Consider the following 24705-nt stretch of genomic DNA (forward strand, 5'->3'; position numbering starts at 1 on the left):
TAAAGTTGTCTCGGTGTGATCTGTATGTTACGGGTTTAAACTGTGAAATCAATCACTGATTGACGTGTCAGGTAGATTGCTTACACTGCACCCCGAATGCTGCTGGGCTCCCCTTCTTTTCCAATGTGGTTGGGGTGGCTTTTTTATTGATTCATGCCTCAGTATCGAACCGGATATTAGTCCTCATTGCTAAACATGGCATTTTATGTGGATGGGTCATGGCTTTTTGTTTGTAGCTTGAAAATTCACTCTGTATAGCTGGTTTATGCAAGTTTTGTCCATTTCTCATTTTTATTTGTTGACACTGGCCTTTTTTTTTGTTTTCCCCTATCAACTCCATAACTTTTGGAACTTAGATATGGTTTTACGTTTTTAACATTACCACTTAGTTGTTAGCTCTGTTGCCTTAATGCACAGTTGCTGCTACATCATGTGTGGTGGTGTAGCTTATGGCTCTGTTGGAAGTTATCTTAGCTGACTCTTGTGGTTTAGAAGATCCCTCTTGAATGAATCGTACAGCAAAGGGACTGCTAGGCTGCTAACTAACGTGGTGAACTGGTCGTAATGTAACCTGTCTATTGAAGGATGTGGTCTAGTGATCAATGAAATGGATAAACACGATAGAGATTAAGATTCAAATCCATCACAGGGAAAAAAAATGTTGGGTAATAGCTTTTCATTCGTATAACCCCTGGTAGGCAGTGTTGGATATCATATTATTAATGATATTTATTGCGTATATGTGTTCAATTGTACTGGGATTTATCTGGAAGAAGTATACTTATGATTTCAGCTCTAGAAATTGATGAGTTTCTTACTTGAGGTCATGAAAGTGGTTCTTACAGATCCTCCTAGAAGCAGGTCTTGTTGTCGAACAGAACAGTAGGTTAAGACTGGAATTTCAGGTGTAACCTGCTGTGCTAAGATGATTATTCAAGACTAGACTGGGTCTTATTGGGTTGTAGGTAAACTTTTGGAAGCTTTTTATTTTGTATCTGTCAAATTTGGAGGCTAGGACCGCAAATCCGGGTCTATACAGTAGTAGTTTCGGCTCATGCGAAACCAAGCAACAGATTGCTATGGATTATCTGAAGGCTAATAAGGCAAAGTTGTTGTCCAACTCGGCATCCAAGATGTGGCTAGTGGTCACTAAAGTGAGGTAAGAACTAGAGGTTTGTGAGGCAAGAGTGCCACTTTCTTTCGATTCGTGAAAGTCGTGGTGGACATACATACTCCGTGAAATTAGTTAACGTGAGCGCAAGCTGATATGAACATTACCGTTATAAAAAAAGAAACTAATCTCTATCCAAACACTGGGTAATATATTGTCATATTACCTTTATAGTAGGCAGTTTCAGCAGAAATTTTGAATTATTCGGCCTATAAATTTCACATACCAAAAAAAGGAAAAAGGAAAAGTAGGCATGAATTGGACCGATTGCAATGTAGACGTAGCGGCAAGACGAAAGAATATGGGTTTCAAAGAAAATTAAATTATAAATAGAAATACACTGAAATATATTGAAATACACATAGTCAATGGGAAAAATAATACACTGAAATATATTGAAAATTAAATATATTATTTGCTAATCCACAGAAATACACAAAAATATACTGAAACATTTTATCAAACACTTAGTGGGCATAAAGCTCCACAACTTTCATTAATGATGTTTCTACACCAACAATCTATTCTCTTGCTCCTAAATGATGCTACAATATGATATTGCTATAATCAATATTATTCTTCATCACTCATAAGATAAACAACACCACATGATCAGCAAACATAAGAAGGTTTTTCCTCTTCTTTTGGTCCATCCATGGAGATTTAGCAAGTGAATTGTTATGAATGTAATCAGCTGAATCTCCATTAACAGAACTGATAAGCTGCAGGATAACTTTATGCCCAAGAATATCATAAACTTGTCGTTGAGCCACTTCAAATGGAACAAGCTCTAAAGCTCTCTTTTTGATAAGGACAACAGTGCCATTGATCTTTTTATTTTCAAGTTTACTAGTTGATGCCATTAATTAACTCTTTGTATATGAAGTCATATTGGCTGGAAATCATTTTTAATTATGATTTGAAAAAATGGAAGAAAATAATGGAACAATTACCATGTATTTAGGGAGAGATATAGTAATGCGGCGTGTATTTAGGGATTATGGGGCAGCACAGTTAATTAAAAAAAGTGGGTAGCTATGAAATGTAAATTTTGAATAATATAGCTACTAAACTTAAATATTAAAAAAGGTAGTTACTATAAGTCTTAAGGGTAGCTATGACAAGTAAATTTTTTACTTGATTTTATTGCTTGAGATTTTTATATATACACATTTCTTGTATCATGCATCCTGTAAATTTGTGGTGTGTTTGATATGAAGGAAAATATTTTTCCCGAAAAAAGTTTTTCTCGAAAACATTTTCCACCAAAAATCCGTGAAAATATTTTCAGGAAAAATATTTTTCGCTAAAAATGTATTTTTAGAAAATATTTTCCACGAAAAATATTTTTCTAAAAAATAGACCCTTCAAAAAAAATTGGGTTAAGTTGGGCGGATCATGACTCAGCCCATTTTTAGCCCAAGTAACTTTTGGGTCAATGTTAACCCAACTCATTTATTATCTCAGCCCATTTTGATTGGGTCAATTTCAGCCGAACCCGCCCATTTGACACCCCTAATTAAATGTGACAAGAAGCTTTTCCTCTTTTAATTAGAGCAGGCAATTTGCAAGATTGCCCTTCGCTGGAGGTGGTCTTTAATTTTTACCCCTCAAAATGGTGATCTTTAAATTTGCTGGGCAGATTTGTTTTTGTAAAATTTACTTGTCATAGCTACCTCTAAGACTTATTTATGAATAATAACTACCTTATTTTTTATTTAATTTTTATAGCTTTATTTTTTCAAAATTACATTTCATAACAGATCCAATAATTTTTGAAATACATGTACCTCTCTATTCTCTCTCACTACACATTTAAGACTTATCATCTTCTCCAAATCCCAAAAAAAAAAAATCTCTCTCCTCACAACTCACCACACGACATCATCTTCTTCTTCTTCCTCTTTACCCCATTACAGTGGTCTCTTCTTCTTCTTTAACTCTCTAAATAATCATCCACCATATCATTAGATATGTACAACAAAATACCCCTTTTCCAATACTGTCCGATCTCCCCCATTTTCTCAAAAAACGCACACCAACTGTTTGTGTAATTGTCCCTTTGAAAGAAAACACAATACTCATAGAATCATTTGAACTTAAAACCCCCAATTGGATTAAGCTGGAGATAATTGTGGGTCATTTTCATTACCCATTAGATTCGAAAAAAACCCACTTTCAATACTATTTGATTTCCCCATTTTCCCAAGAAACGCACACCGGGTGTTTGTGAAATTGCTCCTTTGAAAGAAAATACGGTACTCATAGAATCATTTGAACTTAAAACCCCCAGTTGGAGTAATTGTGGGGCATTTAATCACCCATTAGATCTGAAGAAAACCAACATTGGACGATTTTCTGTGTAGAACTATGTTTACGTTTTCTCAGATCTCGAAAAGCAGGATGGTGGATCGGAAGAAAGGCGGCGGAGGAAGGAAGAGGGTTTTTCCAGTTGTTGTGGTGGTTCTGCAGGGTTTGTGGTTGTGGTGTTTCAGTATATTTCTGTATATTTTCAATATATTTTGTTATATTTCAATGTACTGTTTCAGTATATTTCTATATATTTCAGTGTACTATTTCAGTATATTTCAATGTATTTCTAATTTACGAAACAGTTTCTGATACATTTCATTGCATTCCATTGTATATACGCATACTACAATTTTATATTTCTTAAACAATCAACCATATTTCATTGTATTCCAGTGTATATTTTTCTGTATTCGGAAGTATTTCTAAAAGTTTGGAATGGAGTAATTTCGAGAGAGAAACATGGGTTGTTATGGAACTTGAGCCGTTTGCGTGATACATGGTTGATTTAATTTGATTTACCATTTAAAATGAAAGAAGAGAATATGTTCCATAAATACAACCTATTTTTACTCTATCAAATTTTGTATTTTCGTGTATTTCAAAAACGCGAAATACAATCGAATACAACAAAAATCAGCAATTTGTTTTTGAATGGACTGATTTTGATAGAGAGATGTTAGCTGTAATGGAACCTCATAAGGTTTGTGTGAATCATGGAACCATTAATCCAAATTACCATATATATTTGAAAAAGATTTTTATTGCCATAAATATAGCCTTTTTTTAATTCAACAGTCACATTGTATTTCACTGTATTTCAAAAACGCGAGATACAACTGAAATACAGCCAAAAGGAGCTACGAATTGTAAATCTTCAACTTATAGCTATAATTTGTTAGAAGCTGTTAAAAAGTAGTTATTTGTGTAAGTTTTACTTTTTTTTTTTAATTAAGCTGGGGTTCGAATCCACAATCTTGGGTATTAAGCGAGGGGTAAAATTTAAAAACCATCAATTTGAAGGGCAAAAATTAAAGACCACCCCAAATAAAGGGCCATCCGCGCCAAAAAAAAAAAAAAAAAAAAAAACTAGAGCTTCATAGATGGGTCTTACATAAATTCAAATTAATAGGGTCCTAGTACAAAATTACAAATACATAACCCCACATTGGAAACCAGACTGTCTGAATGGAGCTGGCATCCTCTTCATCGTAAGTCGTGCAAGCTGTCGAAAACCCCTTCTTAAACCCACAGAAAACAGAGAGTGCATTGTTCTGTTGGGGACTGCTTCTTCTTCTTGAAGAAGAAGACAAAAGAACAGAGCCTTCTCTTCTGAAATTCTAATGCTCTCTGTGAGTTAAACTTAAAAGGGGGTGGATTCACAAAATCCTTTTGAATCCAAATTTCTCAACTCTTGTCTTTCTCCCTTACCAGTTAGGGTTTTTTGTAGCACGCGGCCATGGCATTGCTACTACATTCTCTCCAAATGTGTCTTTTTCTTTCCTTAAGGTAATAAAACTACCACTGAGCTTTTGTTCTACTTCTAATTAGCAAGATTTCATTTGGGTCTTCTTCTTTTTTCAAAATGAACAGAATCATAAGTTAAGCATGCCCCATTTGTAATGACATATGATGGAGAACCATTAAGCACCTATTGTGGTTTGGTCTTTTTGTTACTTTTTTGGAAGGAAGAAAATATTTCCCTGGAGGAAAATATATTCTCCACAAAAATGACATATCAGAGTTTTTTTCCTTTTACATATATCTCAATTCCTTGTCTATATCACTTACTTCAATCAATGCAGCAAGATTGTTGTTAACCTTAAGCCCACATAATTAGAGTTGAAAACAAGCAGTATCTTTACATTATCCTAGTTGTATAATGATTCAGGAAGTAGTATGTTTTCGATAGAAAACGTTTTCCTCCACAACAAATGCTTCATTTATTTTTTTTCCTTTGATCATCTTGCTAATTTCTTAAAAGTTCTTGCTGACTGTAAAATTTGGGGAGCTTCTGCTAATTTTTCAACATGGATTTTCTTATGTATCTGTGAGTTTTTAACCCATAATCTACTTATACTGTATATACTTGAAGCCCTTAGTATGTAGGTGGGGAAGATTTTTGTATATACTTGAAGCCCTTAGTATGTAGGTGGGGAAGATTTTTGTATATACTTGAAGCCCTTAGTATGTAGGTGGAGAAGATTTGTTATGTTTTATCCACGTGTGCACAACTATGATTCACGCGATTAGCTCAACCCTGTAGAGGTGCTTATTATGTGTATTTTGAGCAATTAGAGGTGTTAAAATGGGATAAACGGAAGTTGTGGGGACGGATTTAAAACCTGGTGCATGTATATGTGTCAATTTAGATATTAAGCCAAGATAATAGTGAACTAACGAGACAAAAGAAGAGGTGAAGTCGCAGTTGTATTGGACTAGAAGAAGTACTCGAAGAACCCAAATTAACTTAACTTATTATTATTCTAGGTAGAATCTTCCCAACTTTCCAAAAGGGAAACTTACTCCATAAACAATTCAACATTTTCAATATTCTAGTATCAAAAAGAAGCCAACAGTGCTTTTACGCTATAAGAAATTGTTCAAATTCTTCTCAAAGTTGACTTTATCTACACTATATTTCACTTTTGCTTAACTATAGTAAAACTTTAACTCTTATCTTAATAAACATAATGTGTCACCTTAATTAGGATGGGGGAAAAAGAGGCATCATACAAGTGAAATAGGAGATCCTTCTCAAAGCATAAGTAGTAGTATACTGGAGATTCCAGTTTTGTTTTCTTCTTCTAGATCCATTTCAGAGAGGAGAATTGGACAATTATGGAGGGAGTAGATGCATCATATAAAAGAGATGGTTGGGAAGTTATTTTCAAAGCATATATTGTCTACTAGAGATTTCTTTTTCTTTTCCTCCTATATATCCGTCCTGAAGATGAAAATGATGATCAAATGGGAATTAGTGCTAGGTCCTAGGGTCTTACATAAAACCTGAAGCCAAATGAAAATTAAGACATTTCATATAGCCATTTGGCCTCAAATATCATGTAGATCATTGTTGGCTTTCAGTAGGAGGAACCTGGAAATCTGGGGAGTGATTTCGGCCAAGTTAAATGAGGCTATGCACTTTCTTCTCGGAAAGGAAAAAAAAAAAAAAAAAGGACTAGGCACTAGTTATACCTCTGATAGTTTATCCTGCAATTGATTTGAAATTGAATTGTTCCTTTCTCAATTGTCAAAATCTCTATCATGTTTGGACCTGATGCATTTACATTATTTGGTTTCTACTTCTGCAGGCCAAGTAGAGAAGTAGGATTAAAGCTTGCTCCAGAAGTTTTGAGGTCTTCAACTGCAAAACCTGGTTGAATTTACTGTTCCTTTTGTTTTCCTGGAACATGTGAAAACCCTGAACTCGTAAGTACATTGCTACTTAAGTAGGGAATGAAGCCATCGGTCCGCGAAGCATATCAATCTTTGTATTATATTGACAATACCCATGCTGGGATTCATAGAGCAGAACATTTCTTTTGCATTTTAAAGCTGCTTCATTTTATTTTTTTCTGAATTTTAACCTATATATTCAAATTCGATCAAGAATCAATGCTCAGTTAGCGTTGCAGTGTGTGATCACTCCAAAAGGATAATTTGATATTTACATTCAGCTTGCTTACTGTCTGAATAGTTCTTTCTCTTCATTTCACTCTACATTTGGTATCTCATGCCAAAAATCTGATGGAAAAGGAAAAGCATCAATTATTAACATACAGATTCTAAAACAGCTTTGTGCTCTGGGAAGTAAAGCAGTAAACATGTGAAGGTAGAGGATAATCATTAAAATATGGGGTTTAAGGAGCATAAGATTCTTTTGATTAAGATTTTAAGATCTTTTTTGATGATGATGTGAACTATGCTAGAGTTTTTGACTATTCCAAGTTAGAGAAGGCTTTTAAGATTCTAAATTTACTGCATGACATCTAGTAGTATTAAAGAGCAAATCCATAGGTAACGATATTACCATAGAACCAACTTGTTAGTGGAATAATAGTATATACAGAGGTGGGATAGCTTTAAAACAGCGGAATTGAAGTATTGAACAATAAGGTGGTGATGGTGCCAGCAGAGTTGACAGGTACAAGCTCGAGTTCTAGGAAAATGATTCATTGTTATTTCTATTTCACGATTACAAAAAGAATAAAGAATATATTGCTTACACAAATAGTTACACTATGTTCTTTTTCCTCCTGATATCCCAGAACAAAATTAAAGAATAGAAAAGAAAAACAAGAGAATTTTATAGACAACAATCATAAACTTAATCCTTAGAACCTTGAACGCTTGCATTCAGGAGGAACGCCTTGAGAGAACCTTTGAGCATACGCACAGTAATTATAAATCATGTATTTCTGCTGCACCCATCGAAGCCTATTTCTGCCATTAGCATTAAGTTCTTGAGTTTGCCACGTCTGATCATTATTCACTGAGTCAGCCTTAGAGCCTCCACAAGACGAAGTAGACGATGCAGCTGCCCAAACACAAGCATTTGTATTGAAATTCCTGTAAGAAGCTGTAAACGGAGCCATGGACCAATCTGTTCTCACTCGTCCGCCTTGTGTTGCCCAGTCATCAGCATTCCATAGACTCGCGTAAACTCTCATTGCTTGATTCTTAGGGAATGCAACCCCAAGTGCTTCGTGGTTGTTAAACACTCTTATTGGTATGTTATCCACCAAAAATCTGGATAATTAGACAAATCCTCAAAATGTCAGGCATTAACACTAAGTAATACTAGTGATTGTTTAGACTAAGATTAAAAGGAAGTTTAATTTGCAACGCACATGATTCGTTGAGAGTTCCAAACAATAGAGTAGGTGTGGAATGACGAGGAGGGATCGAACCATAGGCGAAACTGTTGTTCTTTGTTGCCTTTTCCCTGAGAGTATACATTGGTGTGAACCGTGTAAGGTTCGCCCGATGAATTTCCTAGAAACTCGAAATCAATTTCGTCGTGCCCTGCTCCTTGGGATGACAACTGCAAATTAAACGAGGCCAATAAAGTTCATAACTTCAATCAAGTATATCTTTTCTATAATAGTGTAGTTAAGAAGAAGTAGTCGTTAGAACAGTAGTTACAAGTCCTATATTTGTTACAAGTTCGGTAGAACCTAATAATTTTAGCAAAAGTCCTATATTTGCGTTAAAAATTCACTTAATATGTATGGTAATTTGTTTAGGACCCAATAAGCTGCCTCTTTTAGAATTCAGAATTCATAAACTCAAATTTTTTAATCTGCTTCGGAACTAAGAACTTACATAGAAGGTGGTGACAGTGCCAGCAGAATTTCCAGGTACTAGTTTGAGCTGCATGTCGAACCTTCCAAATAAATATTCATTCTTGGACTGGAATCCGGAACCCGAAATTTTGTCGAGGGGGGACAAGGCTAGAAGGCGGCCACCTTCTTTTATCTGAGCCCGCTGGTCACCAAAGGTGACCGTTGCGTCTTGGTAGAAATTTCAGCCCAAACAGGGCATAACAAGAGAACAGCAAGAATAGAGAACTGCCACAACATTATAGAAATTCTCGAGAAATCAAATTAAAGGATATTACTTGTGCTTTGAAGGTACAAATTAGAATTGTTTTGTGAATGTGTTTGAGAAATTTTATCCAGATGCAAGTCGCGTAAGGCCGATTAAAGGTGATGGTGCCAGCAGTGTTGCCTGATACAAGCTCGAGTTGCATATCGAACCTTCCAAATAGATGTTCCCCTTGCATGGAGAAGTTGACCTCCATCCCGTGTTTAACTGTTCTATCCCTTTCATTGCCCCAAGTGGTATCAACAACTCTGTAGGAATTTCATTCAGATGCTACCCCATAACAGGCCATTACTTTACAAGAGTTTAAAAGTATTCTCATACTCCATGAAAGAGAAATGCTCAACATCTTTCTAGGGAAAACACGCGCGCCTACTCAAAGTTCATTGTCTTATTCCTACAACTACAGTACCAATCGAATTGGACTACCTCCGCCATTCTACCAGTATACCTTAAAGATAGACTCTGCAGATTGGATGTATTGTATGATAACTGAAGCTTTTGATGAGGGTAACCGTAATGTGTAATGTTGTAGCATAGAGTGAGCTAAGGTAGGATACTTAAAACTTTGATACTTTCTCAGAAAGCTAATGCAAGAGCCTAGTCAATCTTGCAGACGCCCCCACGTGTGGATTACAACTGTGAGATGCTGAGTTGCCCTTCTGTCATAGCATATGTTTGTGAAAGAAGCTGAGTAATTGTTTCATTTCTTCGATTCTACCACTAAATATTCTAAGATTTGAATCAAATAAACTGCAAGTATGATGAACTTTTTACTCTGTTGGTGTATTCTAACTGATGATAGAAGTACAGATTAAACGCATCATGTAATGCATTATATTTTAGGATCGTAGGCTTGGCTGAAAAATGATTCATTGTTACAATTTCTATTTCATGATTACAAAAAGAATAAAGAATTTAAGTTGCTTATACAGATAATTACACTATGTTCTTTTTTCTCCTGACATCCCAGAACAAAATTAAAGAAAAACAAGAATTCTATAGACAACATTGACCGACTTAATCCTTAGAACCTCGAACGTTTGCATTCAGGAGGAAAGCCTTGAGAGAACCTTTGAGCATCTGCACAGTAATTATAAATCATATATTTCTGCTGAACCCATCGAAGCCTATTTCTGCCATTAGCGTTCAGTTCTTGAGTTTGCCATGTCTGATCATTATTCACTGAGTCAGCCTTAGAGCCTTCACAAGACGAAGTAGACGATGCAGCTGACCAGACACAAGCATTTGTCTTGAAATTCCTGTAAGAGGCTGTAAACGGAGCCATGGACCAATCTGTTTTCACCCGTCCGCCTTGTGTTGCCCAGTCATCAGCATTCCATAGGCTCGCGTAAACTCTCATTGCTTGATTCTTTGGGAATGCAACACCAAGTGCTTCGTGGTTGTTGAACACTCTTATTGGTATGTTATCCACCAAAAATCTGGACAATTAGACAAATCCCCAAAATGTCAGACGCTAACACAAAATAATGCTGTACTAGTAATTGTTTAGAGTATACTAAAAGGAGAAGTTTAGTTAGTAACGTACATGATGCGTTGAGAGTTCCAAACAATAGAGTAGGTGTGGAACGATGAGGTGGGATCGAACCAAAGGCGAAATTGTTGTTCTTTGTTGCCTTTTCCCTGTGAGTAAACGTTGGTGTGAACTGTGTAAGGTTCGCCTGATGAATTTCCCAGAAACTCAAAATCAATTTCGTCATGCCCTGCTCCTTGAGATGACAACTGCAAATTACACAAAGCTAATAAAGTTAATAACTTCAATCAATTATATATGTTCTTTATAGTTACAAAGTACTCGTTAGAACCAGGGGTGAAGCTAGAGTATTGGTTACAAGTTCGGTAGAACCTAGTAAAATTAGCAGAAATCCTATAGTTGTGTTAAGAAATTCACTTAATGCGTCTGATATTTTAGAATCCAATAAGCTGTTTTTCTTTTAGAATTCAGAACGCATACTCAAAATTTTGAATCTGCTTCAGGACTACGTCGTAAGAACTTACGTAGAAGGTGGTGACAGTGCCAGCAGAATTTCCAGGCACTAGTTTGAGTTGCATGTCGAACCTTCCGAATAAATATTCATTCTTGGTCTGAAAGCCGGAGCCTGAAATTTTGTCGAGGGACAAGTCGAGAAGGCGGCCACCTTCTTTTATCTGAGCCCGCTGGTCACCGAACGTGACCGTCGCGTCTTGGTAGAAATTATCAGCCCAAACAGGACATAGCAAGAAAATTGCAAGAATAGAGAGCTGCAGCAACATTATAGAAAATCTTAAGGAAACAATCAAAGGATATGTACTTGTGCCTTGAAGGGATAAATTAGAGTTGTTTGTGAATGTGTTTGATATGGGAAGATAAAGGAGGATGAATATATATATATATATAGTAGAGTTTATGTAACCAGGAGGAAGGATCCAAGAAAGGGAATTGAATAAAGGAATTAATTAGCTGTGAATTGAAAGGACTGAAAATGATGTTTTGAAATGTGACGCGTTTGTATGTATGGAGATTGGACAGGCTGTGGTTTCGGATGTATGGGGTGTGGGGACATACAATAGATCCGTGGGGGTTGGGTGACAGTGACACTTTTTTAGCAATTGCCCAAATGGGAAAGATTAACATTAACTTTCTATTCTACCAAACGCGCTAATGTTTCTGTTTCTTCTTCTTCTTTTGTTTGATCGTGATATTCGTGTTCTAATCTTATCTGAACTGTTCAAACATTCTAGACTACTAGGCCTACTGAGGAAATAAAGATTAAATTTTTTTGTGCTAATGAAAATCATTATTATCGTTTTCAGAATTGACCACAATGTCGGTGGTCTGGGACTTTTCTTTCTTTTATTTTTCCGCTTTCGGTGTCAAGAAAAATTTACTACTTAGATGTACTACTATAAATTATTAGACAACTCATGCATTTTACGTTTGTTGGTACTATTATTCAAGCTTGAACCAATTTTATGGTAATTTTTTTGTAGTTTTTTTTATCTATTATCATATTATCATATTTCTTAAAATGCATGATTTATAGTAGTACATCTAAGTAGTAAATTTTATGATAATAGATAAAAAAAACTACAAAAAAATTTAAGAAATATTTATAAATTACATTACAAATAAATATTTTTATGTATAAAATATTTTAAAAATTGAATACATGTAATGTCGGGTTGGTTTGGTTCGGTTTGACTTTTTTTAGTTAAAACCAAACCAAACCAATTATGGTCGGGTTTTTTTTTTCAACACCAAACCAAGTCAAACCAAACCATTAGTCGGGTTTTTTTTATCGGTTTGACTCGGTTTATCGGTTTGGTGCGGTTTGTCGGTTTACTTTGTACACCCCTACCTAGAACACACGAATCGAGCCCCGAATACCAGCCTCACACGAGCCAGACCTCTGCTTGCAAGCCACACCACAGTCCTCTCCAACCCCTTTGACCGAGTCTCAGGGGATAGATGTAGAAATTGAGAGATTTATGAGAATTTCTATGTGTATTCATTGTATCAAATACAGATTCTTATACTAGTTATAAAGGACTATTTTGCAATAAACTAATACTCCTAACAAACTCTTAGCTGTAAAAAAACAAATTCAGGAATCCTATACATCCGTACATACACATGTACACATTCTAGAATACTCTAAGAAAGATCCTATACTATGCTCTATACATGTGCCATGTGTATATCAGCTCTTGTACAAGTATTATCCAATACTTATGAGGGAAAGAAAGACTGAGGCCCAAGTCACAAAAGAGCCTCAAGATCGGATTAGGCCCAAGTCTGGTTTAATGAGGCCCAAATATGAATTAAGCCCAAAATACTAACTTTCCCTTTTACTCTTGTCCATTGTACTTGTTGAAGCAGACTTGTGTCTGTCTTCTTCTTCATCAATATCAACGATCTTTATGGTTTGATTTGTGAGAGCAACATTAGAGAGATTCTTCATCTTAACACCCCCCCCCCCCTCAAGTTGGAGGGGAGGGAACTAACACCCAACTTGGAGAGAAGTAAATGGTGCGAAGGACCAAGCAGTGGTTTTGTAAAGAGATCGGCAAGTTGAGCAATGGATGGAACGAAGGAGAGAGAAATCAGATCGGAGAGAAATTGTTGTCGCACAAAATGGCTATCCAGTTCCACGTGCTTGGTTCTTTCGTGGAAAACTGGATTGCGAGCAATATAGATCGCTGCTTTGCTGTCGGAAAATACAGGCACCGGTAAAGTTGGTTTGAGAGAAAGATCTTCAAGAAGTCGAGTGAGCCAAGTGAGTTCAGTAGTAACTCGACGCATCGACCCGTATTCTGATTCAGCCGAGGATAGAGAAATGGATGATTGTTTCTTGGACTTTCAAGAGACGGGAGAACCACCAGGACTGATAAAAAATCCACTGATAGATCGTCTAGTATCCTTGCAAGAAGCCCAATCGGCATCGCAGAAAGCTATGAGTGAAAGTGAAGGATCAACATTCAAAAGTATACCTTGATTAGGGTTTGCCCCCAAATATCTAAGAACTCTCAGACCAACATCCAAATGATTCATACGAGGGAATTACATGTACTGACTCAAACAAAGAACCGCATAGGAATGATTTGGGCGAGTTTGGGTGAGGTAATTAAGCTTTCCAATGAGTCTTCGATAAATGGTAGGATCAGTAAGGAGTGGACTGGTTTGGTTGGAATTGGAAAATTTTGTAGAAGGATTGATGGGAGAAGAAACAGGTGCCACATTTGAACAATCAAATTCGTCCAAGAGTTCTAAGGTAAATTTCCTCTGATTTAGAATAATCCCTTGTTTTTCCCTGAGTACTTCCATCCCTAGAAAATAGTGTAGTTCACCCAGGTCTTTAATGCAAAATTCTGAATGCAAGAAGGATTTAAGAGCAGTGAATTCTAAGGGATTATTCCCTGTGAGGAGTATGTCATCAACATACACTGCAACAATAGAAATAGAATCCCCTAATCTCTTGAAAAATAATGAGTAGTCATTCAATGAAGCTGTGTAACCCTTGAACTGTAGAGCACCGGCAAGTTTAGCATACCATGCCCTTGATGCTTGCTTTCAACCATAAAGTGATTTTTGCAATTTGCACACATAATTGGGATTAGGAGGGGTCAAACCTGGGGGAAACTTCATGTAAACCTCCTCATGTAAATCCCCATGCAAAAATTCATTATTGACATCTAATTGAGTGATTGACCAACCTCTTTTTACTACAATTGCCAAAAGACACCTGATAGTAGGCATTTTCACTACTAGAGAGAAGGTTTCATTGTAATCAATGCCTTCTCTCTGAATATCACCCCTAATAACAAGTCGTGCCTTTAATCTTTCAAGTGATCCATCTGAGAGTTGCTTAACCTTGTATACCTATTTACAAGGCAAAGCTTTCATTCCAGTTGGTAAAGGGACTTCTTCTCAAGTGTGATTGGCTTTGAGAGCCTTAATTTCTTAATCCATTGCATCTCTCCACCCAGGGTGCAAACTAGCTTGAAAATAACTTTTAGGCTCAGTAATGGTACTAAGAGATCCCATCAGTTGTTGATTCTGCATAGATAAAGCACTAAAAGAAAAAGTAGGAGATTGCAAGGGTTGAGAAAAATAGGTGTTAGTGACTTCTGATAGGTAGATGTTGTTGCATTAGAAGTCATCTAAGTAGGCAGGTCTGTGTTTTTCCCTTTTTGATTTTCTAGTGGGAATGGGTGGAGGTGGTGTGGGTGAAGGAGAATGTGCAGGAGATAGTGTATCAGAGGAAGGTGAAGGAGAGTGATCAGGTGGAAGAGAAGGATTAGAATCAGAAGTGGAATTGTGGTGAGGAGTACAAGTAGGTGACACACTGGGAGGAGATTGTTCAGGAAAGGAGTTGTTGATATCAGGAATAGGAAAAATCTGTTCTGTACCAGGTGAGATTTGAGAATAGGGGAAAATAGTTTCATGGAATTGAACATCTCTAGAAACTATAATCTTTTTGGTTGCTAATTCAAGTAGTTTATAACCTTTCTGACCTTGTGGATAACCTATAAAGACACAAGGTTTGGCTCTAGGTTCAAACTTACTCCTATGCTGTGGAAGAACTGACGCATAGCATAATGAACCGAAACTTTTTAAAAATTTGTAGTTAGGCAGTCTGCCATGTATGATTTGAAAAGGGCACTTTCCTTTGAGAACCCTAGAGGGTATTATATTGATTAGATGTGTAGTAGTTAACACACATTCTCCCCAAAAAGATGTGGGTAATTTGGATTGAAATAAAAGGGCCCTAGCAATTTCCAACAAATGCCTATGTTTTGTTTCAACAATCCCATTTTGTTGAGGTGTTCCAACACATGATGTTCCATGGATAATTCCTTGAGTTTTCAGAAAATGAGCTTCCTGTATCCCCTTCCCTAACTCTAGGGCATTGTCTGATCTCATTCTTTTAACTTTCACATTGAATTGTCTCTTTACCATAGCAAAGAAATCTTTTAAAACAGGAAATGCATTACTCTTGACAGTTAGGAAGAAAGTCCATGTGGCTTTACTAAAATCATCAACCACTGTTAAAAAATATCTGTAACCATCATGTGTTGAAACTTCATATGGCCCCCATGTGTCCACATGAATTAATTCAAAAATCCTTTTAGTTTTGATATGACTTAAAGGGAAAGGGGATCTAGTTTGCCTTGCAAGTGGACAAATATCACAAGAACAGTTAAAATTAGGAGGAAAATTGACTAAATGAAGATGTTTCATTGCTTGAAAAGGCAAGTGCCCCAACCTTACATGCCAAAGAGCTACATCTGAAACAGTGCTTGCTGAAAAAGGAACAGAAACAGAATTGAAATCACTACTAGTTGGAATAACTGATAGATTGCTTTGACATTTGTGCTTAGACTTAAGATTAGTAGGCTTGAGTAGGTAGAGTCCATCCCTTGATTCACCAAAAACGTGTACCCTCCTCATATGGTCCTGCAACATACACTCTTTTGAGTAAAAAAAATAGAGTACAATGAATCTGAACACATAACTTTTGCACAGATAGAAGATTATACCTAAATGAGGGAACAAGAAGCGCATTTTTCAATGTGGAGTAGGCAGTATCTTAACACTACCTATATGAGTAACAGTGACTCTATGAGAATTAGGAAGATTGATGTGCACAGGATTAGGGCGAGGAATTAATTTTTGAAAAGAATTTTGATCAAAACACATATGCTCAGATGCACCAGAATCTATTATCCATGCATTAGTGTTGAAAACAACAAGACAACAACCAAAATACTTTATCATAGTACTAGCTATGGCATTAGCATTGATTTCTGAGTTTGAGGTTTTTGATGGTCCTGTCTGGTTCTGCTTCATGATTTGAACTATTTGTGAAATTTGTTCCTTGCTTAGCTGCTGAGTAATGCTGTTTATCTCAGCATCATTATATCCTATGTCAATGCTTTCATGTTCTTCACCTGCCATTGCTGCATTACCTTGGACTCCACTGTTATACTCCTTTTGATTGGTAAATTCAAAATCGTCTGGAAACCCATGTAGTCTATGACAGTCATCAACTACATGCTCTATTTTGAAGCAATAAGTGCAACTGACATTAGGATTAAACTTTGCCTTTTTAGGCTTGAAACATGTTCCTGTTCTTTGTGACTGATTTGGATTCCTTTGATTTCTATTTCCAAACCTCTGTCCTTGCATTTGATTACCAGATTTAAACCTTTGAGTTTGTTTTGTGAACTTCTGAGAGTTAGCATTATAGTTTCCTGCCATGAAGGATGAAGAATTAGGGGAATACTGTGGGTTAACATACACCTCTCTTTGATTCTCATCTTGAAGGAGAAGAGAATAATCTTGATTGATTCCTGGTAAAGGGTTGAGCATGAGAATGTTTCCTCGAGCTTGAGAGTAGACATCATTTAAACCCATGAGGAACTGCATGAGTCTTTGGTCCTCCAACGACATAACTATTTTCTGCTTTCCTTCACAAGTGCACACACACATGCATTTTACATGTGAGTTGAGGGAATCAAGTTCATCCCAAAGCCTTTTCAATCTAGTAAAATAACCTGCTATATCAGTGGATCCTTGTGTTAATCCACTGATTTATTTTTGCAGATGGTATAGCTTGGCTCCATTAGACTGTCCAAACCTCTATTCTAGATCTGTCCACAGTTCCTTTGCAGTTCTTGAGTAAATCACTGAATCTGCAATATCCATTGATAGAGAATTTAGCAACCAAGAGGTGACCATATCATTGCACCTATTCCATGCTTGATATTCTTGATCATCAATGTTTGGCTGTTTCAAAGTTCCATTAATGAACTCTAGTTTGTTCTTTGCAGATAATGCAATGAGCACAGATCTCCTCCAACCTTGGTATCCTTTTCCATTGAAGATGTTGTTCACCAAGTTCATCCCTGGTTCATCTGAAGAATGAAGGAAAAGGGGGTTGCTAGAATCAAGTAAAGCTCCATTTCTAGACTGAGTGCTCGTCACTGGCAATGTTTCAGAAGCTGAGGTGTTTTCTGTGTTTCCAGACATGGTTAAAGCTTAAAATGAAGATGATGAAATGAAAAAATGATAAGATGATTCAGAGATTTTGTTGCTGCTCTGATACCATGTAGAAATTGAGAGATTTATGAGAATTTCTATGTATATTCATTGTATCAAATACAGATTCTTATACTAGTTATAAAGGACTATTTTGCAATAAACTAATACTCCTAACAAACTCTTAGCTGTACAAAAACAAATTCAGGAATCCTATACATCCGTACATACGCCTGTACACATTCTAGAATACTCTAAGAAAGATCCTATACTATGCTTTATACATGTGCCATGTGTATATCAGCTCTTGTACAAGTATTATCCAATACTTATGAGGGAAAGAAAGACTGAGGCCCAAGTCACAAAAGAGCCTCAAGATCGGATTAGGCCCAAGTCTGGTTTAATGAGGCCCAAATATGAATTAAGCCCAAAATACTAACTTTCCCTTTTACTCTTGTCCATTGTACTTGTTGAAGCAGACTTGTGTCTGTCTTCTTCTTCATTAATATCAACGATCTTTTATGGTCTGATTTGTGAGAGCAACATTAGAGAGATTCTTCATCTTATAGAAGCAAGTCTAACAAACTCCCTCAACAGCCTCCATAGAAATCCCGAGGGGGGGGGGGGGGGGGAGGGATATCGGTCTCAAAGGTCGAATAAGCTCGGCAGACTAATCGAAAACCTACAAGTCAGTCTTAGACCCAAACACACGAACAATTATAAATGGGAGACGAAGAACAAACTTCAAGAGCATTCAACATTATCCAAATCTACAACACACTTAGTTTTCGGAGTTTAACTTTCCCTCCAGATTGTATCCATATACTTAAAAAAGCATTGTACCTCTTTCAAGCTTCCATTGAAGGAGATAAATTATACCCCATGTTTGCCCTTAATTAAAACAATTGGCAGTGTTCAGTTGTAGCATCTACCTCCTGACACTATATCATATGTCGGACACTTGAAGGATATTAATACCAGTAGTAGATTTTTCTACTCTTTTGTCTCTTTCTTAGCATTATCTGTCATTTCAATATTGTTCGTCTTTACTTTCCATGCATTGGTGTCAATGGGACGATTTAGTCGGTTATTTTAAAAAAATTATACCATCCCAATTCTTCAGTTATTTTATTTTGTATAACTAAAATTAGACTTTTCGAGACCGTCCCTTCATCTCGGTTTTTCTTCGGCATCGGTACGGTTCGGTTAATTTTCGGTTATTTTAGTTTTAAAGTGTCACCTAAGAATACACCACCATTAAAATGTAACGACACATACCTCCACAAACCTATTTGTAGTACACCATCAAATAAAGCTTCTATTTATTTCTTATGAAATATTTAATGTAAAAGCTATTAAAAAAACTATACAAAGTAATTAAACTGAAATGTGTTATATCAAATATCAAGACAACAACGATGACATCATCGCGACGTGAATCCTCACTGATTGACCAGGGAGAAGAATAACTTGCCAAAGACAACAATGTTGAATTGAGCCAAAACAAACATTAGCTTGTAGGCCACAGAAATCACAACTTGAATTTGATACATATACATCAAGCAACATAGTAGAGGAGACCAAGATGGAGGTAAACTTTTGTTAGTGATAACTATAACCAAAAGTGCCTACTTAAATCATCTAAAACTATGATCGTATGACTATGTATATGAGGTATTCTTTTGAAACTAAATCCAATCAACTAAAGGCCCAAAATTTAGTGGCCAAAATTCTTTTTTATATTTGAAACAGAAATTATAAAATATTTTATATATTCAATTTAACATATTTTTAATATATAAAATGTATTTCATACATGTAAGGCTATTCGGTTCGGTTCGGGAATTTTTCGGTTTTTTGTATAAATTAAAAAGACCACCCTAATTGTTCGGGATGGTTATAAGCTTAAATAAAAATCCACGGTTTTATTGAAAAAACACTATATGGTTAGGTTCGATCGGTTTTTCATATTTTTTTGACACCCCTATGTATTATATAGGCCTCGTCGCGTAACTGATCTTAGAGCACAATTTTGCCTAGAATTTTGCCTTTACAGTAACCATGATTCATGAATTTATATTCTCAAAATTATGAAAATTGTACGGAATGTTATTATTAATACATCAATAATATAAACTTTAAGGTGTTTCAAGTTAAAAGTAAAAGGGATATATAAACTGGTAGATCAACGGGCAATTATTTTCGGTGAAATCCATAATTCTCCCGTTGCAATAGTCTTTATCTAGGCATAATATCACTTTTTCTTAAGATATTACCATCAAAGATTGTAGTGGGATGAATATAACTCTTTCACAATATTTAACCAAGAAGTCTCAAGTTCGAATCTAAGAATTAACCCGAGACCCTAAGAGCAGAGAAACTCACGAATTACTCTCTTTGAACCCTATGCGATGCGAATTTATTATTAAAACCAGCTGATTTCATACATCATATGGTTGTATTATTACTTCTCTTAATAAGAAGGAATAGAGGAGCTTCCCGTTCTGCTGAATTGACCGATTTACCCTTAATATTTAACTTATCCCATTGGTCATCCTGGTATAAAATGGTAAATATTTTCAACTTTGAGGCATTCACTCTGGTTTAATTCCTTTTGTTGCCGCCAAAGAAGTTGCACCTCTGGGTCGCGTTCGACAGGGACATTTCCTGACCTCCCTGGCATCTGTTTGCTATGCACTTTCTCCTATGATTGTTTAAATTCTAATTATACCCCTTATTTGGTGTAATGTCTTAAAAGTTCTGCTGGGATATACATATTTTACATATTAATTGATTCACCAGCTATATTAATTTGTAGAAAAAGTGGCACCCTAATCAATTAAGTAACTCCTCCAAGGTGAAGGAACGAAGGTGAAAACATTCTAATCCCCTTATTTATGTTGCATAGCAATACAAAGAAATATTCTAATATTTCTAATATTTAATATTCTACTAAAAATACTTAGATTAGTTCTAAAGCTTGACAGAAACTGATGCATTAATTTTTTAATTAAAGTTATCATAGTGAAATTATAAATTAAGGACATAATCATTATTTTGTACTACATCTATCCCATTGTATATGGCACAATTTTAATTTCATTATGAATTTTAATTTATTTTACTAATTTTCATCAGAAAAATTATGAAATTTGAAGTTTGAAATTTAAAATAAAAATTAAAGAGCTTGACCCAATGAGAGGAACCTCACTAATTTTATGATTGCATCCTAGAACTTCATTTTTTCTTCTTAAATTGTTACACTTAAATTATTAACTTTACCAAATTTCAAATCCATTGTAGTTAATTAAATAAGTATTGACACACATAATAACAAGTTAGAGCACTATATGCTCTTCCAAATGTGAGATAAAAGCTATAATGGCACTTGAAGGCTTTCCTTTTTCTATTTTTATTTTAACCTTACCTCGGTTTGCTTTGTAAGTTGTAACTATTGAGGTGTAATAATTTTATCTAACTATGTCTTTTTATCCCTATACATTCTTTTACTAGAAAAGCATGAACTCCCTTTAAATACCAAGCAATGGCGAGAGCCATCAGTCATCACACCAGGCTAACTGTTAATGTGCCCTAAAAAAGTAAAAAATATGTTGTCGGAATAACAAGAATTGATGAGAAAAGACTTCTGTTAAATTTTTAAATTTATTCCTTCATCATTTATCCATGACAATAAAAACTAGAGAGAGAAAAAAAAATCATGTTGATGTAGTGCTTGGGCCCATGCTTGCACCGGCAAATCCTTTCTAGTATATATATAAAAGTAGCGGCTTCTATGATAAGTGAGCACTCTTGTTAAGGTTATTTAGCCTTTCTTAAATACAACTTCAAATGTCCCTGCAGCAATATATGTAGCAAAACTTAAGTAGTCAAATTAATTCGTTTGATCTTGTTCTATTTTGATTTGAAGTAATGGAGAGATTACTAATTTGGTTGTGGTTATATAATTGAGAAAAAAAAAACTAGAATATCATCCCGATAAGATCAAGCATGTCAGTTCAACTTTATGTTTTCGTTTGAATTTTCGTTACAAGCTTCTATGAATGAGAGCTTTTTCTTCATTTAGTGATTAGAGAGATTGATATGCAAATATTGCTTTGCGTTAATAAGAGTCATAATTTCAATTCGAGTAATACTTCAAAAGTACTCGGCAAAAAAAAAAAAAAAAAAATCAAAAGTTTTGTTGTACGAAATTTTTACTCCCCTTAGAACACATTTATGGTAACAATTTCTTTTATTTAAATTGAGGGATTGACAGTACGTACATGCATATTCTCCCAATACAGACATATAAACATGAATCGTACATACCATTTAATCAAACAAAATAAATAAACCAACTTTTATTGGTACAACCAAAAAACAATAAAGAATTTCACACAACCAAAACAAAAAACAATCAATCCATCGAGCTTCGAACCTTGAGAATAAATAAATTAATTAAGTCCGATTTCTTAAAACCTTGAGCGCTTGCACTCTTGAGAATGTCCTTGAGGAAACCTCTTAGAATCAGCACAATAATTATAAACCATGTGTTTACTTTGGACCCAGCGAACCCTGTTCCTACCCTTAGCATCAAGTTCATGTGTTTGCCATGCCTTAGCATTTCCTGCGGCATCAGTGGACTTACATGATGAAGAGGAACCAGATACAACTGCACATCCATCAATGTTGATATTCCTGTAATAAGCAGTGAATGGTGCGTGTGACCAATCAGTCTTGACTCTGCCTCCTTGTGTAGCCCATTCATCTGCATTCCACAAACTGCAGTACACTTTCATGGGTTGGCTCTTGGGGAATGGAATACCAATGTTTTCATGGTTGTTGTAGACTCTAAGTGGGATGTTATCCACCAAGAACCTGATCCATCATAATGAAAATCAGCAAAGTCAAATGTTGTAGTAATAAAAATATATTTTAGATGGTTACATTTTTGGACAGCTCAAGAGAATAAAAGCCAACAAATATATAGGTTTTGTATACTAAGTATAAATATACATAGTGTATACACAAAATATACACACGATATACAATATATATATATATATATATATATTTTGACGAACACCCATAATTAGTTTCGTCCGACGGATCAAAAATAAAAAAAATCCAATTTTAAATTCTATGCAAGGGTAATAAATATATAAATAATAATTACACATAAATTTTTATGATAAATAAGAGTAATTAGTAACCTGATAAAAAAAATAGTCTGCTAATATTGGTTTAACTACACTAATAGCGTAACAGGTATTGACATCATCAATATAGTATATAACTTAAATTCATAAGAATGTATATGGCTAGATGTATGACATGATTATAAATACTAGAATTTAAGTTATAATACACACTGACATTGTTTGTAATAGTAGGTTACTTATCATGCTATCAAATTATCAATAAATTTACCTGTAATTACCTAATAGGTGACTTAATTGAAAAAAAATTAATTACAACATGGAACTTAAATTTGTATAAATATAACTTACACTATGCGGTGAGCGTTCCACACAATGGTGTACGTGTGAAATGCTGCAGTTGGGTCGAACCAAAGGTGAAACTGTTGTTCTTTGTTTCCTTTTCCTTGAGAATAAACATTTGTATGGACTGTGTAAGGCTCGCCAGTCACATTACCCAAGAACTCAAAATCAATCTCATCATGTCCTTCTCCTTGTGATGATAACTACACAAATTTTAATTAGTTAATTAGTTTCTATAAAAGGAGAATAAAATGGGATTATTAGTTGAATATAAGAGGAAAATTGAACTTACAAAGAAAGTTGTGACAGTGCCAGCAGAGTTTCCAGGGACAAGTTTGAGTTGCATGTCAAACCTTCCAAAGAGATATTCATTCTTGGATTGAAAACCCGACCCGGAAAAATTGTCAAGTGATAGAGAGAGACCTTTGCCTCCCTCTAATACTTTACCACGTCCTTCACCCCAAGTAATCTCTGTAAGGTCATTAAAATTACCAGCTAAGGCAGCCACTAGACTGCCCATAATTAGAATGGAAATCAGAAGCAAATGAGAATTAGCCATTTTTTCAAAACTGAAATATTTGTTGAAGAGAAATAAGAGTAAGAATGTGATGATTATCTAGATTGGTTTAGGAGTCCTTTAATAGGTGGATTATTGAGGGAATTATTATTCCTTTGTGAACATGATAGGAAGTGAGGCTCTGAATGGAAGAAAGATGGGCAATTGGGCAACATTAACAATGTTGGGCTGGAAATTAAATCTTAATTTATTCATAATCATTGCGGACCAGAATAATTGTTTGCGCGTGGTTTCTGTTTTTGATGACCGATTATAGGGTTATGATCTAATTTATATACCTCTTCCGAACATGCAGTTTAGTGTTCCGGATTATAATAGCAACTTTTTTTTAACCATCTGATATTAAAAATTCACTGATCTGATGTACTAATTTAAATTTGCATCGCGTGGGGGCTTATGTAAGGATAAACGTCTTCTATTACGAATTCCTCTATTCTTAAGGCTCAAACTCGAGACTTCTAATTAAGGAGAAAAAGATCGCATATATTATAGGAGCCATCGTCCATTAGGATACAACTACTATGATACGAAATGGCATGTGAATACGCGAGCTTTCTCCATTGTGTTTTAGCTAAAATAAAAAGCACTTATGTTCGATGAAGGGCAAGTTTTGTACCAGCGTTGGAGGAATTAGGAAGTCTTGCAATTTAGCTAATTTTAACCAAAACCTTATTAACTAAATGAACTCTATCTTTAAACATGATGGATATAGATGATTGAAGGATAACTGAAACAAAAATAAGAGATGTAATTATTTAATTAAATTATCAAAAGATTTTCAGAACATATGGAATCATCCAAAATTGTGACGCCATGCGATGACCAAACAGTTCCTATACAAAACATTATACTGAAACTATATAATTCATGACGGTGGTCCTTAATGTAATGATCTAAATTAATTAGTGCGTAACTAACTAATTATATATTTAAAATTGTGACAATCCGTTAGTAAGTCTTTTCATTCTTGATTGCTACATGTTCACTAGGTTCATTG

At 35.3% G+C, this 24705-nt stretch overlaps 2 protein-coding genes, 1 long non-coding RNA gene and 1 pseudogene across 3 annotated transcripts; 1 reads left to right on the forward strand and 3 right to left on the reverse strand.

Moving 5' to 3' along the window:
- Positions 1 to 4451: 4451 nt before the first annotated feature.
- Positions 4452 to 7164, forward strand: LOC132617634 (uncharacterized). Its single transcript, XR_009573803.1, has 2 exons — positions 4452 to 4990; positions 6796 to 7164. It is a non-coding gene; the product is annotated as an uncharacterized LOC132617634 (long non-coding RNA).
- Positions 7165 to 7593: 429 nt separating this feature from the next.
- On the reverse strand, positions 7594 to 9796 carry LOC132618026 (xyloglucan endotransglucosylase protein 7-like; annotated as a pseudogene).
- Positions 9797 to 9944: 148 nt separating this feature from the next.
- LOC132618027 (xyloglucan endotransglucosylase protein 7-like) lies at positions 9945 to 11456 on the reverse strand. Its single transcript, XM_060333091.1, has 3 exons — positions 11108 to 11456; positions 10638 to 10831; positions 9945 to 10530 (listed from the first exon to the last, which is right to left on the reverse strand). The coding sequence occupies exons 1-3, from the start codon at positions 11360 to 11362 to the stop codon at positions 10116 to 10118; spliced, it is 864 nt and encodes a 287-aa protein (XP_060189074.1). The 5' UTR covers positions 11363 to 11456; the 3' UTR covers positions 9945 to 10115.
- Positions 11457 to 21863: 10407 nt separating this feature from the next.
- Positions 21864 to 23810, reverse strand: LOC132618179 (probable xyloglucan endotransglucosylase/hydrolase protein 16). The gene is made up of 3 exons (XM_060333236.1): positions 23424 to 23810; positions 23141 to 23334; positions 21864 to 22508 (listed from the first exon to the last, which is right to left on the reverse strand). Exons 1-3 carry the CDS (start codon positions 23688 to 23690, stop codon positions 22103 to 22105), a joined length of 867 nt encoding a protein of 288 aa, XP_060189219.1. The 5' UTR covers positions 23691 to 23810; the 3' UTR covers positions 21864 to 22102.
- Between the last annotated feature and the right edge of the window lie 895 nt (positions 23811 to 24705).

The sequence above is a fragment of the Lycium barbarum genome, chromosome 11, assembly GCF_019175385.1.
Source record: "Lycium barbarum isolate Lr01 chromosome 11, ASM1917538v2, whole genome shotgun sequence".
Classification (NCBI taxonomy): Eukaryota; Viridiplantae; Streptophyta; class Magnoliopsida; order Solanales; family Solanaceae; genus Lycium; species Lycium barbarum.